The sequence below is a fragment of the Cyanistes caeruleus genome, chromosome 3, assembly GCF_971803275.1.
Source record: "Cyanistes caeruleus chromosome 3, bCyaCae1.hap1.1, whole genome shotgun sequence".
NCBI lineage: Eukaryota > Metazoa > Chordata > Aves > Passeriformes > Paridae > Cyanistes > Cyanistes caeruleus.
Window position 1 is genome coordinate 85,852,902 of NC_141703.1, and position 17,923 is coordinate 85,870,824.

General features: G+C 41.9%; 1 protein-coding gene across 3 annotated transcripts in view; it reads left to right on the plus strand.

The window, feature by feature from the left end:
* Positions 1-17,923, plus strand: part of LOC111925744 (alpha-2-macroglobulin) — a 36,565-nt gene that overhangs the window by 10,672 nt on the left and 7,970 nt on the right. Inside the window, exons 7-27 of one of the 3 annotated variants that reach the window (XM_086882394.1) lie at positions 248-332; positions 1,027-1,150; positions 1,880-1,994; positions 2,120-2,229; positions 2,643-2,804; positions 3,056-3,283; positions 4,563-4,626; positions 5,887-6,029; positions 6,378-6,527; positions 6,734-6,904; positions 7,631-7,730; positions 9,136-9,262; positions 9,555-9,783; positions 10,819-10,945; positions 11,533-11,654; positions 14,025-14,076; positions 14,717-14,800; positions 14,909-15,085; positions 15,985-16,069; positions 16,254-16,410; positions 16,691-16,765. In XM_086882394.1, the coding sequence (XP_086738520.1) occupies positions 248-332; positions 1,027-1,150; positions 1,880-1,994; positions 2,120-2,229; positions 2,643-2,804; positions 3,056-3,283; positions 4,563-4,626; positions 5,887-6,029; positions 6,378-6,527; positions 6,734-6,904; positions 7,631-7,730; positions 9,136-9,262; positions 9,555-9,783; positions 10,819-10,945; positions 11,533-11,654; positions 14,025-14,076; positions 14,717-14,800; positions 14,909-15,085; positions 15,985-16,069; positions 16,254-16,410; positions 16,691-16,765 (2,687 nt within the window). The remainder of the gene's footprint in view (positions 1-247; positions 333-1,026; positions 1,151-1,879; positions 1,995-2,119; positions 2,230-2,642; positions 2,805-3,055; positions 3,284-4,562; positions 4,627-5,886; positions 6,030-6,377; positions 6,528-6,733; positions 6,905-7,630; positions 7,731-9,135; positions 9,263-9,554; positions 9,784-10,818; positions 10,946-11,532; positions 11,655-14,024; positions 14,077-14,716; positions 14,801-14,908; positions 15,086-15,984; positions 16,070-16,253; positions 16,411-16,690; positions 16,766-17,923) is intronic. The other 2 variants (XM_086882395.1, XM_086882396.1) reach the window with 2 other exon arrangements.

Consider the following 17,923-nt stretch of genomic DNA (forward strand, 5'->3'; position numbering starts at 1 on the left):
CTCAGCTCTCTGGTGCCACATAAGATTGTGCTGAAAATAAGGGAAGGTAAGGACTACAAACTTCCTTAATTGCCTTTGAGGCCAAACAGTGATGAAGGCTGAAAAAACCTACGGAAGGGGTAGAGAGCAATACTGAAGACCACAGAGAGGTTCATATGAAGATGAACCTGGCTCTGTGCTTGAGTTTCTGTGTAGAGCACAGCTCTCATTCACTCTTCTCATACCAGACTTTGTCTCTTCCGTCTAGTGCTGCCCAGGTTCGAGGTCCTGGTGAAGGTCCCAAAGATGATCACTATTAAGGACAACGAGCTTCCAGTGTCTGTCTGTGGTCTGTGAGTCACAGAGCTCCAGTAAATCTCTCTTGCTTATCCTTCACTCTGCCTTTCTGCTGTGGACCAAGAGAAGTGCTCGGGGAGGGTTTTTAAATGTTTCCCAGCCATATAGTGAACACTTATTTCATTCTGTCAGTCCTGAACCTGCTGCTTGGCCTGAACATTCAAAGTGAAGGGTCTTTCCTGTATTCCTTAAATGATTATGTTCAACAAATCTGCATCCTTCTCTTCCCAGTTTATCTCACATTTCTTGTCTTTACATTTCTTCAGAGCTTCTCTGCCAATACTGAACCCTCAAATACTCCAAGATGTCAGATAAGACATTATTTAAATTGCTGATGCAAACCCAGTGTTCTCATTTTTAACTCACAAATCACTCCTTCTGAGTACCTGATTGCCTTTCCATTTCTTCATTGAACCCTGAGCAGTTCGTAATACAGGGATGCTCCTGGCTGAAATAATTTTTTGAAGTCAACCTTTCTCTGCAGAGGCATCCCACCTAGAGCAGGATGAATGTATCTTCCATGGATGATGGAAGAATCTCACTATGGAAAAGATGGAAATCATTAAAATGTCAGATTAGTCAGCCTTTAAGAAGTATTAGGAAATCATGCACAGAGGTCTTTAAGGAGATGTGTCGGAGTGTGACTGATTGTCTCCTTATCTGATACATTGTTTAACACATTGCGATTAGGTACACCTATGGGAAGCCTGTTCCTGGTCTGGTGAATGTCCAGGTATGCCGGAAATTTTCCCAGTCTGCTTCAAGTTGTTATGGAAAAGAAGCAGAATCTGTGTGTGAAGAATTCACTAGACAGGTGAGTCCCAGGATCAAAATGTATTGGTTTTCCTGAAGGTTAATGGGCAACGTGGTCTCAAGAGAGATCAAGTGTGTTGGGAGATAGTAGGGCATCAGAGATAGCATTCTCTCCAGGGAAAAGCTGAGAATGCCAGAGGAAGGCATTCTTAACAAAAGGACCATTAAACTGGAAACAGGACTGATGATGAAAACCTGACCCCACTGAAACTAGTGACAAAGCTCCAGCTGCCAGACATGAGGTCTTTGGTATTGATCCACAAACTGAGGAAAGAAACTTTGAAGGAATTTTCTAGCTGTGAGAGGGACTGACTGCAAGCAAGGAGCAAAGATGAGGAGAAAACAAGAAGGCTGTATAGAGAACAAGGAACAAAGATGAGGTGGTATTGTATATGGGATAAATACAGGAGAAAGAGCAACATGATAAAGAGAGGAGACAATGGAAGAAACAAAGAAAAACAGAACTAGAGGAGGAGGGAATTGACAAGGAAACCAATGTGGCCCTTGGAAAACTATGTGTCAGAAACCTAATAGAACACAGAAAATGTGTGGATGAAATACTAGGAAACAGGCTGAACACAAGTTCTGGTCTTGGAGACAACCCTTGAAGAAATTCTAGAATTTCATGAACAGAAGCTAAGCATGATGGGTTTGGGGGTATCTATTCTCATTCCTCAAGGCACAAACTCTCTTCACAGAATTTCCATTTTCTCTCTAATCCCTTGCTTAGGCAGATGCTCGTGGATGTGTTTCTGGTGTGGTGAGGACCAAGGTGTTTCAGCTCCTACGCAAGGGATATGAGATGAGCATTGAGGTACAAGGCAAAATCACAGAAGATGGCACAGGTATGTAGGATATGAAGAAGGCAAAATGATGGCAGGCTGACAGGAGGAACTGGCAAACAGGAGGAAAGTGGAGTAACATGACTAGAAATTCATTAATAATCCCTCTTTACTGTGCTCTGTCTCAGGAATAGAGATGACTGGAACTGGCTCCTGTGGTATCACGTCCACCATGAGCAGAATCCACTTTGACCTGTTGGACTATGTGTACAAACCAGGGATCCCTCTCTTTGGGATGGTAGGGAACTTCTGAGACCACGGGCAATAAATGGCACAGCAAACACACAAGTGCACAATCCCATCAGTGGGGATTCCCACCCTGGGGTGTGCAGGTTGCGTGGTTCAAGAGGCAGGTGATACATGGTGGAGGTCCCAAAGGAAGCTGGCTGGGGGAGTTAAAACTACTGAGGAGATTAGGATCCTAATAGATAATTTCCATGGGCTGACCGGGTTGTTTTGCTGAGAATTTTCTCAGTTGTTCCCTCAGACAACTCAGGGCATGCCTCACACATTTCCACATTCTTTTCCTTTGTTCTTCTCTATCAAGAAATATCCTGCCTGGCAAGGAGGAAAAGAGGGGAGAGGATGTATTACTTGGGAATTGTTTTTTGTTGGTAGTCTAAAACCTGAAGTTTGTTATTGCTTTGTTAGGTGAAGCTGGTCGATGGCACTGATGCTCCACTTGCCAATGAAACCATCACGATTACTGTGGGTGGAAACAAATACAAAGGGAATTACACTACAGATGAGCAGGGACAATCCTGGTTTTCCATAGACACTATCAGTTTCACGGAACTCTCCCTGGAAATTCGAGTGAGTGGCAGAGACAGGGTGAGCCTCTGTCTTTCTCAACAGGGGAAATGTCTATCCGTGGGTTATCAGTCTTTTCTGCCAATTGGAAAGCAAGGCAAATTTCTTGGTGGGTCACCTCACTTCTCTGTGTCTTCTCTGCATGTTATCCACAATCTCCTAAGAATGTGCAATACAGAGTTTTTTCTGTGGACTTTTATGTGACTTTATACCTGATCTTGTTTGGCTATGAACCTTTTATTCTTCTTTCTCAGGCAGATCATAAACCTGAACTGAACTGTTATGACAGTGACTGGATGACACCATCCTATGAGCATACCACGCGCAGAGTAACTCGCTCTTACTCTCTCAGTAAGAGCTTCCTCAAAATTGAGCCAAAGCCTGAGACATTAAGTTGTGGCTCCTCAGCAGAGGTCCAAGTGCACTATATCTTCACACCAGAGGCCATAGGCGAGCAGAAGAAAATTGTCATTTATTATTTGGTAAGACATATTTGGGGTTACGTTGATCTGTGGCCACAGGAAGTAGTGTGTCACCCCTAGCTGTGTTCCATGGTGAGCAACCAGAGCACTGCTAGATGCCCTGTAATGATGGAGAGCATTTGAGATGGAAAGTGTGGCCTGCAACAGTGCAATCTAAATACACTTCCCTAATGTTTCTCTTTTCTCCGTCTTCTGCGTGCAGAATTTTGGGAGCCCACAGTAATGAGAATGGACTGTAACATGCTGGTATTAAAAACTACAAATTTGTTCATTTTAGTGATCATAGGAGAGAGACTAATTGAACTGTGACCAAACAATGACATGTCTCTCTCAGGAGACCAGGAAGAATCACATGAATATCCAAACAGAATGTCTTTCTCCCTAAATTTCTTTTTCCCATTTATCCCATTTAATGACACTAGCAGAGAAGAGAAGAGTAGCTTTGGAGGGCAATAAAAATATCAGTAGAAGAAACACTTCAGTTCTGGTGCACTGAACAGAACATCAGGGGACTTAGGCTGATATCCAAAAAAGAAACCTGTGCTAGAGATGTGCTTATGTGCTTATTTTCAAGACTGCTAACAATTAATGAAAGGACAAGATACCTGTTTATCCCAGTTGCATGGGAAAATTGATTTTAAGTATGTGCATACAGCAGGTAAACAAACAGGGAGAGAACATCCATTTTTACAGATGTGGATCCCACATTTGAAATTCAAATATGAAGTTATGGAATGAATATTCCATATCAAAAGTAACTGAATAGAAAGCATTTTTGACTGTGTAAAAGGAATCTTTTTCTAGAAATGAGGGAATTAAAGGAAGCATCTAGGCTATTGCTTACTGCCTGACTTCAGGTACCTTGTTCAAGCTCTTATTCTTTGCCTGTGGTCTTCTGTCCCAATTTTGTGCAATTATAAAACTAATCCTGGTGAAATTTTTCTTCATACTGTTTCACAGTGCAATTGAGAGAGGAATGAGGAGACTTTTTGACCTCTAGTCTGTTCCAGATTGTTAGAAATGTGCAGATGACTCCCAAAGTTATGTGTGGTTAGAGGCATTTGAACCTGATCTATATATGTAATATGTACAAAAGCAAAGTATGATCAGTGTGGTCTTCCTAGAGGCAAATATTTCTGTCTCCAAAGACCCAGTAAATTCCAGCCTGGCACTTAGCAACTTCTTGGTGTTGCTCACACTCTCACAATTAACCCAGTGAATATCTCCTGCCTTTCAACACTGGTAACAACAATTACAGGAAGATTTCTCTGTTACACAGGTGATGGCCAAGGGAAAAATCGTATTAGCTGACATCCATGAGCTGACTGTGAATCCTGGAGATGGTGAGCAGATCTATGCCTTTTTAACATTTCTGATGGTAATTTGGGGCAGGGGGATGTAGATAAATGACTTCAATTCAAACACTAAATTTAACATTTCATTCAAACTTTACACGTAATGTTTGAATTTTCAAAATTAAGCCTTGAAAGATGAAGTAGCTTTGGTTAGTTTTGTTTTCTCTGAGTTCCAACAGGTGCTATTTTTTTTATGAGAAAATGTTAGAAAATTCAACCAAAAATAAGTATAAGGTTTTGGACACTTCCTAAAGCCAGCATTGTCTGATGTCCACTCTAGCCTATTCTGATTTGGATGCTTACCAGTGTTGTCAGACTCCCATGTACAACAAGCAGGAAGACTGTACCTCCATTTCCTTGTCTCTCTCACTTTCCCTAATTTTTCTTTTTTTTTTGTATTGTTCCTGCCCTGTAAGCATGCAAACACATCCATACCTATATTCTAATCAACACACTTAAATTTATTCATAGAAATGTCCAAGGATTACACGTTTCAGTAACAGAGACAGGCTGTGATGTAACTTTAAATGTCTTTTGAAAATGAGAAGAGGGAGACATTTTGTAAGTATGTGAGAAGGAGCTGCACTACAGTGGATATAAACAGATGATGGCAGTAAAAATCTCGTGTGCTGTACAAAGTTCTGTATCCCCACTGGTAGCGGTGACTAAACTCCCACCAGGGCTGGTACCAAGGGATGTTCTGCCACCTTGTCTAGATTGTGACATAAAGCTCAGGCCCAGATAGAGTTTTCCAGCACAGAGGGGCATTTTCTACTGTGTTTGGAGTAATAGTTTGGTGTTCCTGATAAGTACTTGCTTTGCAGCATCCTTGCCAAGTTATTCGTTCAGCCACTCTGCAACCTTGACTGCTGTCACCCTTTGTAATAGTCATGATACTATTTTTTGCATCAACAATTTTTTTTAAGATCTTGGAGCTTGAGGGAATAAAGGGTTGTGAGCATCAAGAAATTATGCTACATGTTAACTGGGGAGAATCTAGAAGCCAAGTTGAGGCCCTCCAAACTCATGTCTTTTGTCAATTCACAATAAGTTTTTGATTGCAGGTGTCTTCAGCAGCAGCCATAAATTTTAGTCATTTTTGTCATTTTATGTCAGTTTTCCAGCCCCTGAGAACTAAAAATGTTCAGCATGAGTGAACTTTACTCTTTTTTTTTTTTTTTCTGGGGAAGGCAAATGCATATACTGGAACCTCTTGCTGATTGAACAGCCTTCTGTTCTCTCTGTTAGCTTCTGGGACATTTCAGCTGAGCTTCTCTGTCGAGGCAGCGCTTGCTCCCGTGGCACAGATGCTTGTGTACACCACTTCACCCAGTGGGGAAGTCATCGCCAGTTCAGAAGATTTCCAGGTTGAAATGTGCCTCCCCAATAAAGTGAGTATAAGACATGGTTTATGCAACCCATGCTTGTCTTGTGGACAGCAGCTCAGTTTAGATTTCTGGAATGAAAGCAGGATTCACAATGAAATGAATTCACATGAAATGTTCTGACCAGATGTTGACTGAGAACTGGTGACCAGAATAAGCTACAAAGCTGTGAAAATGAAAAGTGGGGCAAGACAGAAACAAAAAGAGAATCACTCATCCTTACCAATTACATTGATAAAAGGTGAATATACATTAGACACTGGCAGAAATCAGTTCACAAGGCTAGAAGTATCAGAATAATAATGTAACAATGTCTGGAAAAGTGGTTGCTTGAACTTCCTTTTGGATTTGCAGGTGAGATTGAGTTTTGCACCCAAGGAAGGTCTTCCTGCTTCCAATACACGTCTGCAACTCCACACCTCTCCAAGATCCCTGTGTGCCCTGCGTGCAGTGGACAAGAGTGTTCTCCTTATGAAGCCTGAAAATGAGCTTTCTCCCAGCTCTGTAAGTCTTGGCTACTTTTGGTGATGAGCAAGTACAGGAACCAAGCAAGTACCCACTAGCACCACTATAGACACGGGGCTCTGTATGTTTACAGTTGCACTCCTTACACTTTTAGAAGCTGGCATTTACCAATGGAGTGTTAGGTTGTGTCTGTCCCTGTAAGTTGTGACCTGCTGCATTGCTCCCTGTTATTTGCATTTCCACAGGTGTATCAGCTTCTCCCACTGAAGGAAAGCCAGGGTTATAGCTTCAGGGACTACTACTTGGAAGAAGACAATGTAAATCCATGTGTGTCACTTGACAATCTGTCATTAAATGGATTCCTCTACATACCCATTTCTTCTGATGGTGAAGGAGATGCCTACGAAATTCTCAAAGTAAGCATCAGCCTTTCATTTTTCTCTTTTTTACCCTTTTCAAATTCAGTCTCCTCTCTTCTTCTCACCGGCCCTGAAGGGCTCCTTAATAAAAAAATAAGCTCATTTGCTGTAAACTTGCTCATGTTTTTATGCAAGAAAATAACCAGGCCCAGTTCCCACATCTGCTTAGCCCATAAATAGTAACTGAATGCTTGCCTAAACCATCAAAACTTTGAAAGGTCTCCTCATAGCAAAGACACCTGCAAATGGGCTTTGGTAAAGAAACAGTCCTGAGAAATTACCTCTAGTGCCATAATATTAGAAACTCCTCATCTATTCATGTTTCCTTCCTCCAGTTAAATAGATATTTATTAAAGTATCAATTAATTTGATAACCCACAAATCCAAGCATACCCATCCAAACTGTCCTGAACAAAGTTTTTTGGGTACCCTCACTCCAGTGCATTTCACACATGCCATTTTCACCCAGGCAGCTGTCCCCAAGGTAGGTCTGTGGCCTTACCTTTCCATCTAATCATGCCAGGATTTAGCTTTAGTATGAAAATAACATGATGGAGACTCCACACCTGTGTCAGACCAGCCCATCTGTAATTTACAAACGATCCTTTGTTATTCTGATAAATACCAGACTTAGGTACATCCATTCTTGACATACTAAATAAAGTTTATTTTCAAACCATTTCTTTGCATATTTTTTTGTTCTTCTTTCTCTTTGTTTACTAGGAATTGGGCTTAAAAGTCTTCACTAGCAGCAAGATCCATAAGCCTGAACTCTGCGAGCATTATCCAGAACACATGATGGAAAGGAGTTACAGTGGTTCTAGTACCTTCTTGGTTTTACCTCTCACACAACCTCCTAAAATTTACCACCCTGCTTCTTTCCTTCCCTCTTTGAATCTTTGAATATTAATTACACAGGCAGAGCTGATTGTGTTCAGATATGCTGACCTAATTCAGGATCCCTCCCTTCTGGACCTAGTCCATGAAACTGATCCGCCTCTGCCTGCATCTTCCCAGGCAGCCAGATGTGCCTGGCTGGAACTGTGTGTGCTTGGGGACTCCCACACCAGCCCCTACAACAGGGGAGGGCATTTAGGCACTAAAAGAGTCTTTCACCACAAAGCAGTGGGTTTTTGGGGTTTTTTTCCCATCAGATCTGAGTCCAGCTATGAAAACCTATAAAAGGAGCATCTGCTTCTAGGCAGCCACATTCTAGCAATAGCTAGAGAAACAACTAGAGCAAAAGTGGGGAAAGACAAATGAGAAGGTGGTACAAGCCCATGGGTCAATGTTTTACTGCTGGGGGCTGAGAAATCTGGTTGTGTTCCCAGTTTCCCCACTTACATGACTATAAGAGGCTAGGTAGGTCATGTCACTTCTCTACAGGTTCAGTGACTGAAGATAATGATATTGCTTTTGTTTGCTTGTTTCCTTTAACAGATCTGAGATTAGAAAGACTATATAAAAGACTCACCTATATCACTTCCAGTTACTGATTTCTATGGTGCAGTACCCCAGCTCCAATTAAACAACTGTAGCTTTGGCTCAAGTGGCAGCTTCTGGCCTTCTTTCAATTTGACCTAAGAGATCAGATCTTTGGTTTAGAAATGGAGGATTTGTCATCAGAGTATGGCTCAAGACAGCTGTCTGTTTTGAGAAGATGTAAACTCCTCTAAGGCTGATGGAAAAGCCTTTAAAAAGGCACAACAAAATGTGAGAAAGCATCTTCCTGTGTATTTGCTAATGGCCAGAGATGTAAAGACCCGTATCCATTTTTTTTTAAATTCCTAGACAGAGGGCTAAGTGTAGCTTCTGTTTCTGGTCATGTATAAATGCAATCAGTTCTTCAATCAGATTATTGAAATATGTGTCATGGTAATGTCTGGAGACAGTGAGTTTCATGTTTTATTCTGTATTGGTATAGAAATATACCCCCAAAACCAGGATCTTTCATGGTTCTTTTAGCACAATGGGTTTGCTGGCAGTGGGGGAAGAATGCTCACCTTCACCCAACCTCTGTAAGAAGAGCAGCAGCATTAAGAAAAATTAAATACTGAGATGGCAAGAGAGAAATTAATGTTTCCAGTGGCCAAGATGTCAAAGCTGTTCTTTCAATTTTAAAATTTGACCTAAGAATAACAACTACCTAGAGGGAAAGTATGGTCCTGGTTTAAAATGGAGTTTGACACATCTTTTCCTTTCTTCCTGTCTTCAAATGAATTTGCTAGTCACTACAATGAATCTGCATGGAGAACTGAGTTATGACATGGCAGAAGATATGGTTGATGGCAATCCTATGGACACAGTCCGGAAATACTTCCCTGAGACATGGATCTGGGACATAGTTTCAGTCAAGTAAGTGTTTAAGGGAATGTAGAGTATGTGGTCACTAGGCCAAAACCTTGGACTAGGTTAAAGCCTCAGTGGATGCATAGGTATTTCAGTGAGAGAAATATTTCTAGTAGACAAATGGACTTTTTAAGGTTTTTTGAGGATTTTGTATAGGATGCTTTAGAGGAATATGCAAAAGCCAATGCCTGTATCCCAGCTGGTCAGGGGTTTGCTGTCAGCAGATATTGCTCAGTAGGCTGAGAGGAGAATAGGTAAACACCGGAATATAACTGAAATTTTCTCTGTCCCTCACCAGCCCTGAGGGAAAAGCTGATCTGGAAGTGACCATCCCTGACACCATCACCGAGTGGAAAGCCAATGCATTCTGCACTTCAGTAAACACAGGCTTTGGCCTGTCCCCGACAGTGTCCCTCAGAGCTTTCCAGCCCTTCTTTGTCGAGCTCACCATGCCCTACTCTGTAGTGCGTGGGGAGTCCTTCACGCTGAAAGCCACCGTGTTCAACTACCTGCCTGCCTGCATCAGGGTAAGGGATGCTCACAGCTTTGCTCAGCCCAACAGCCATGGGGAGACTACAGTGGGCCATTTCTAACGAGCTGTTCCAAGCCTGATGACTGACCTGCAAATGTAATTTCATGTAGGTGTGCATATCCTTGTTGTATTCAATGAAGAGGGAATGTGTTTTCCTGCCAAAGTTTCGAAAGCTGCATTTTATTCAGAGCCTGAAGTTCTGCTATGGAGACACCCAGCCTTGTCATTACAAATTTATGTCACTGTTCTACAGAAATAGAGAACTTCACAGATCACAGAATCATTGCATACCCAAATGGAAATTTCAGGTTCACCAGGGTGGATATTTATGTTCAGCCTTTAGTCTCATATCACAGAACATTTCTGTAATTTGTTGTATCTGTCCCTAAAATACTATAGGAGAGCTATATGACTTTGCCATTCTTACCTGCATTTTTTTCTAGAAAAAAAAAAAAAGACAAGTGAAAATTTTGGAAAGGATTAATACAGAATCTCAATCACCTTTGCTTAGTTTTTTTATAAATACCGATTTTTATTCTAGAAGGAATGAAGCTGAACCAAGGAGGGGCACTTATCCAGTCATTCCAATGCACTCTTACTTATGTCCCTGTATTTCCTGTTTTGTTTGCTATTTTCAGGCTCTTTATTCCACTTTTCCTTGTTCCCTTATTCTATTTTTCCTTGTTCCCTTACTTGTTCCCACTGCTGGTGTTTTATCTCTTCACCTAACCAACCAAGAGGGAGATCTTTAATTCATGGCACAACTGGTCTGTGCTATTCATTTTCCCAGAATCGATTTCCTTCCCAAAGATCCTGTTCTCTACACTTACCTCCCTGATCTCCTACAACTGTACAAATTTCAGTCATTTCCTCCTTTATCAGGCAGTTCTTGCTCTGCAATTCCCATAACGTCCTCAGAAACCACGGTATAACCAGCTCCACTACTTATTTCCATGTACTGCACTGTCTGCAATAACTCCAGTTTCTCTGCAAGTCCAAACCTCATGATGCCTCTGTGCACACCTGGCAGGTCAGTGTGTCTCTGGCTGAATCTACTGATTTCCTGGCTGTACCAGTGGGGAAACGGGAAGAATCCTACTGCATCTGTGTGAACGAAAGGAAAACTGTTGCTTGGGCAGTAACACCAAGATCTCTAGGTAAGAGACCAGATGACAAGGAGATACTGGGGTCAGATGTCAGTGTATGGCATCAGATCTTTGGTGTGATGATCTTGGTGACTCCAAACCTGTTTGGAAGGATCTTTTCTGTTTGAAGTCCAACCCTGAGGTTGAGACAAGGCACTGGGTGTAGTGTTTCCAGGTCCTAAACAAACATTACAGGCCATGGCTTTCCCAACATTCTAACAGAAATCATAAATTGCCTTAATGCATGAAAAGAACCCAGTTATTCCAGCTGTGGAGCTAAGAATGTCTTGTCTTAACCTGTTTGGGTCTGAAATTTTTTAATCAAAGCTTGCTTTCTCTGAAGCCTCACAGAAAAAGATCATTTGATTTATGAGCCCATCACTACTCTTCATGCCAATGGACTAAAACACGCTTGGGTGGGCATCACAAAGGAGGGGATCTGGAAGGCTGCATCTGCATCAACATAAAACCCTGTCTCAGATTCAGTTCTCCTCTTGGAAAAGCTTCTCTGTAATGCATCACAGAGTTCCCAGCACAAACACACACTCATATTTCCCTGGCTCTGCCTGGCAGGACTGACTGACTCCTGTTTTCTCCAGGGCAGGTGGAGTTCTCAGTGACCACTGAGGCCCTACAGAGCCAGCAGCCCTGTGGGAACTACATTGTGGAGACCCCTAAGAAAGGGCGGAAGGACACGGTCATCAGGCAGCTGCTGGTGGAGGTACGTGGGCTGCTAATTTTGGTGGCACAGAAAAGTGGCAATAGTAGCAGCAAGAGGTGCTGTGTGATAAAGGTTTTCTGGTTTAGCTGTGGGAGCAGCAATAGTGGCTTGTGGGACTCTTATTCTACAAGCTTTTACAAAAGAAGCACTGATGAATCTAACACAAGCCAATAGAGCCCATAACTCATAATGTTGCCATCTCACAAAGCAGAGTCTTACATTACATAGAGGGACAGGAATAATAACACAGGCAATAATGACAGGCTTTTCTGAGACACATCGTATCAGAGATAAATGAGAAATCCTTGTGTTTGCCTGTAATAAATCACAGGGATAGGCTGAGAATGAAACACTAGCCAGAAAGCTTATGTTTCTCCTCCAGCCCATGGCCAGTACTCTGGAATATGGAACAGTCACTACAATCTACAAAAATTTCTAAACAAAACTACCATCACTGCTTTGAATTGTGCTTATTACATTTCTAAGAATGTTCAAAACAGCGCAACTAACCTTTTTTTTCACATTCTTTTGTAGACTTCTTTTCTTAAGCGGTGTTTTGCAATGAAAAAACATATCTTTTCACCTAAATTGCCAGTCATAAAATTAATCCTCAGCATAAAATTCCCAGTGATGCTACACATTAGCAAACAAAAAGTACCATCTTGTTGTATAGGGAAATCCATATAATAATAAGTCCTCTTTACATTGCAGACATTCCAGTTTTCAGTAAGGCAGAGCTAGGATTCATGTAGCCTCAGGAAATGTTTTGCTAACCAGAATGTAATAATGGAACAACATTCCTATCTGGCAGACTTTTTTTTTTTATTTTTTTAAAGTTATTTACAAATGGATTTGAATTTATAATACACAAACAACTGTTCAACATTTCAGGAAATGTTCCTAATTTCATGTATACATTAGGAAAAAGACTTTTGTTCTTTGAAGATACAGGAAAACAGAGCACTGTAAAGTCTTTTCTCGCAGATGGCAGGGGAATGTAAATTACTGAACAAGTACTAGAGTTACTTCTGTCAGGGTGTCTGAGAGATTGCTCATCCTATCCTGTTATTGTAATGTGGTAATTAATCTACAGCAAGCCCTGACGGGACGGAATTGGAGATTAGCATCCAAGGCTGAACAATTAATTAGCAGGGATGGATGCAGTGTAACACGCTTGGGGTGAAGCTGCATTGTCTTGAGCACATGGATGACAATATTCCCTGCAGCAGGCAGTGCATCCCACAGGGAGAGAGAAGTGAGTGTGCCAGAGGCCACAGGGCATCTTTCTGCCCCTGGAGAAACCAAGCCTCATTGAGAGCTCTTTGGAAAAGGGATTTTTTTTCACCCAGGAATTTTCATCTGTTCTGAAAGGAAGATCTTTCAAACAATTTCAGTTTGTATGTTCTAATTTCCTGCTGAAAATCAAACAAAACAATGGATTTCTCATTTATTTGTATATCAGAATGACATACTAAAACAAACAAGACTTTTCAAACAGAAGCATTTAACTCTGTTACAGTTTATCAAAAAAACTTTTTGCTTTTTTTATTTTCCTGCTCTTTTAATACTCTTCTGTCTTTTCATACTGAAGACTGAGAGACAACATATTCTCAGTGTGAGAAAGTGAAGACAATAACACCGTTGTTTACATGCTGGGGAAAAAATATCATCTGGCAAAACTGGAAACCAGTAGTGTAACAATGGGAACTGTCCTATTTAGAAGTTAAAAAATTGGTGCAAGGATGTCACTAAAATAAATTCTGACCAAAAAGAAGTTTTCTTGTAAACATTTGATACATGAGTTTTCTGCAAAATATTTTCACCCATCTCAACAGAAAAGAGGGATTATTTTCTGACTTCAGAGACTAGACTAGAACTTATAAACCAGTTGATTGTGGCACACATTTAAATTTTGGTTGTTGTAGCATGACACTTGTAGGTGCATTGGAGTGTTGTAGCTGCCACCAGTCCAAGTTCTTGCATACATATCTGCCCAGTGTGCCAGGCACTCAGCCATCACCACAGCCTGGAGAGTTCTGCTAGAGTGGGCCACTGTGACTGGCAACTTGGATGACCAGGTCCCATGTCTCTGTTGATAACATCACCTTGCATGTTATCTCCATCACAACCTGTGAAGCTGCAGGGCCTCTCTCAGTAATAAAAAAAAAGAGAAAATGTATTACATTTCATACTTGTAATTAGCCAGTATGTTACAGTCCTCAATTACCCTCAGTTTAGCACATGGAGGAGAAAAATTTCTAGGCAATATTCAAAGAATGCCTTTTACATTCCCTTTTGATATTTCTTCCTTTTCTGTTGCTTTTGTTTCTCATTTTTTGTTGTTTTTTTTTCCTTGCCCTTTTCCCCAAGCCGGAAGGGACTGAAGTGGAAACCACGTACAACTCTCTGCTCTGTGCATCTGGTAAGAGCCATTTGTTTTCCAAAACTTCCTTTGCTGAGGTAGAAACTAAAGACAAAGGTGGAATAAAAGGTTTGTGAGTGCTCCACTGAGAAGAAAGATGTAGGGATCTGATAAAATTGAACAAGCTAGATGTATGTCCAGATGTTAGTGAAAACATTTCTTCCTGTAGAAGAGCTGAGGATGTAATAATGTCTGCAATTAGAGAGGGAGGAGCACATCTTTTAGGAAATTAGTCTGGCCAGGTCAATGTAAGGAGAGAGTATTTGGGATTTGATGGAGTTATCTCTAACACCTTCCATTTAACAGCTGTAAAATCACAAACCAGACTCTGCAGTAAGCCAGGTCTGCCCACCAAAGCAGAAAACACCAGAAAATTAGGCTGGAAAAGGTGTATTTGTCAGTCAAGGCTGGTTGAATGTTGCCACGTAGAAGTCCATAGCAATCTGCATGTGAGGGTATTGCAGGCCCAATACAAAACTTGCAGGATGGGAAACTTCATCAACAAAATTACAAATGAATGGATTTGTTTAATTCAGGAAACTCTTCTTCAAGGGATAGTGTCTCACCCATGGATAGCTGCTACCCATGCATTGTAGATCCATCTGGAATTGTAACCAAATTTATCTGCTTTTTATCCCAGAAGAGTCAGTGTCAGAGAGAGTCTCCTTGGTTCTCCCAGAGACTGTGGTGGATGACTCAGCCAGAGCTTATTTCTCAGTGCTAGGTAAGTGAAACCTCCTTGAAGTGTCACATGCTATTTTGGAACACTGCCCTTCAGGCTGTTCTCAGCCTAATGGCCAATTCACACACTGTTAATTGTCCTCCTCCCCAGGTGACATCATGGGCACTGCCATGCAGAACCTGCACCAGCTCCTCCAGATGCCCTTTGGCTGTGGGGAGCAGAACATGGTCCTCTTTGCACCCAACATCTACGTCCTGGACTATCTGAACAAGACAGGGCAGCTGAGTGAAGAGGTCAAATCCAAGGCCACTGGATACTTAGTGAGCGGTGAGCTTTCGCCTTTGTTCATCCCTTCCCTTGGCTACTGGGTAAGGACACATCCACTGGCCTGGATGATCTGTTGGAGGCTTTCTCTAGAAGGGAGCAGGTACTGGCAGGTTAGGGCTATACAATACAGTATCTGTAAGAAGGAATCCTACACTCAGCTGAGTTGGAGGCAGAGGATGAGAGACAACAGCATCCAAACAAGAACACAGAAAAAGACCAGGGCTGGCAATAACTCAGGATTGGTCTCCATAAGAAAAGGGTTATATGAAATATATAAATCAGACTATTACCATTAATCATGGCAGCTGCTTATGTAGATCTTGAATTCTCCTTAGGACTGAGGTGTAGAAAGTACTGCTCATCTTTGACTGGGGCAGAATTTTACCACATTAGCTAGGGCATGATGACAGACACAACAGTACGTATACACACGATGAGCATCGGCCAACTATCAAGGGGCTGTTGTGACTCAGTATTTTTGCAGGAAAATTTTTGCAGGAAAATTGCATTTCTTCCAGAGAAAAGTATCCTGTTTTCTGCATTCCTATCGTGTGTAAGAGTCACATTTTTAATCAGCTCTCCTCTGGGAACCACTCTCTCACCTGTCTCAAGTCTGGGAGGCATTTGCCTCCTCATGAAGTCTTGGGCAGAGAGCAGAAATGATTGCAGATAGTCAGTTTCCAGGTGTTTTTGGAGAAAGGAAGAGCACAAGAATAGAGATATTCAGAGCTGGGGATTTCCCTGAACTTCCTTTGTAATACTGAGCAGCAGTATTACATTAGTACATATTTGTGCCATAGCCAAGGGGGACAGTGTGTCCCATGTCTGCTGCATTTCCTTTGCATGGCTCCTTGAAAAGCACTGTGGAAACTGAAATATATTTTCTCTCTTCATTTCAGGGTATCAGAGGCAATTGAAATATAAACACCGGGATGGTTCTTACAGCACCTTTGGGCCACGTTATGGGCAAGCTGGAAATACCTGGTAAGACTTCAGCACCTCTGGCTTTTCCTTCCTGCTTCTCATGTCCTCTCATTCCTCAGTGTATTCTTGTGCTTGTCCATTGTGAAATCTGGAATGGAGGTGGAGATGAAGTTAAATGGGCCCTATGACCTCTGATTGATACAGTGCCTACTCAGGATATCTTGGTTCGCTCTATCACTTTTAGGCTCACAGCCTTTGTCCTCAAGTCCTTTGCCCAGGCCCGGCATCACATCTTCATAGAGGAGAAGCACATCCAGGATGCTTTGAACTGGCTTACTCAAAAGCAGAAGGAGAATGGATGTTTCCGCAGCTCTGGGACACTCCTGAACAATGCTATGAAGGTAAAGTATTGGCTCCACGTGGGTTTTGTCAGGCTGGAACTTGACCATAAGTCACTCTGGCACTGACAGAGTAATTTCAGCACTTGGGGTGTGGGAAGGAATGAGGAGTTATATATGTGGGCTATCACAGGAGCAGGAAGAAGTCAGCAGCATCTTCTGAAGGACTCAGCATGAAAAGGAGGCCAGGAAGAATTTGTCCCTGCAGGATGTAGATGTGTAGCACAGAGAGAAGCTAGTGGCACTCTGAGGGATCAACAAGTCCTTTTGTGTTTCCCTGCAGGGTGGAGTGAATGACGAGGTCACACTGGCAGCCTACATCACTATTGCACTGCTGGAGATTCCTCTGCCTGTAACCGTACGTGTCTGCACCCCAACCTGAGCCACATGGTACTAACCTGCCCGACTAGTGTCCCCACACCCAGATTATCAGGTCCCTTTACCTTTGGAAAGAAGAAATCCTGTCTAAATAGTCTTTCCATTTAAGCCTAGACTGTAGGAACATCCTCCTCCATTTTCCTCCCCTGTCCCATCCCATATACACATTTCACTTAACATTTTTCTGAGTTCTTTAGTGGATTTGCTCCATACAGCTTGCATTGACACTGGGTTAAGTGATATTTGATTCTTTAAAGTGAGCCAAATAGGTTTTCTACACCTACAGAAATCTCCTTTTGTTTCTTAGCATAGTACAATACTGTTGAACCACTCTTGGGCCTATTGGGCAAATACAACACCACAGGTCTGTAAAAAAGGACGGCACACTCAGGAATTCATTGTCATTTTCTCTACTTCTTCTAGATGGGAAATCCCCATCCTTAATGCTTGAAGAATAAGGTATACCTATAGGGAATACCATCATGGCACTATGAAAAGCCTGTGGCCTACTTAAGAGCAGTGTGGGTTTGGTCATTCTGACCCCCTCACTTTGAGGCAAGGTGGTAGTGCAGGTAAAACTGGGGTGTGAATCACAGCAGAAGGATTGCTGAGCCAGTGTGGTTGACAGGCTGTTGCAATCCCTCTGCTCCAAACGTAGTAGGGACTGTTCTGTGTCTGAAGTTTTTTTCATGTGTAGCAAGAACAAGCAGAAGGAATTATTTTGTCAGTAAGGTGACATGGATGGCACTAACTTCACTAGAAGAGCATTCTTTCTTTGTTATATGTTGTGTTTAGAAACCAAGCTCTCAGGCAGAACAGTATTGGATAGTGAGGATGTTTTCCAGCTCCCTGTCTGAGTCCAAAACTGGCACTGAATGTGACAGAAGGGGTTTGTCACAATTTGAGTGGGGTATGGGAGCATTTCAAGTTAAATTAAGATTAGCATAGTCCTTAAGTAATTAAGGCTCATATAGAGTATTTCTATAAGTAAAATAGGCCATGTTAAACCCTCATAAAAACCTTATAATAGCACTGTCCTTAGCATGTATGTCTACTGTCACATCCTGCCATTAGACTGCACTCCTCCCCAGCATTTACCTTACAAACAGTAGTAAGCATAGACACAACCAAATTTGGT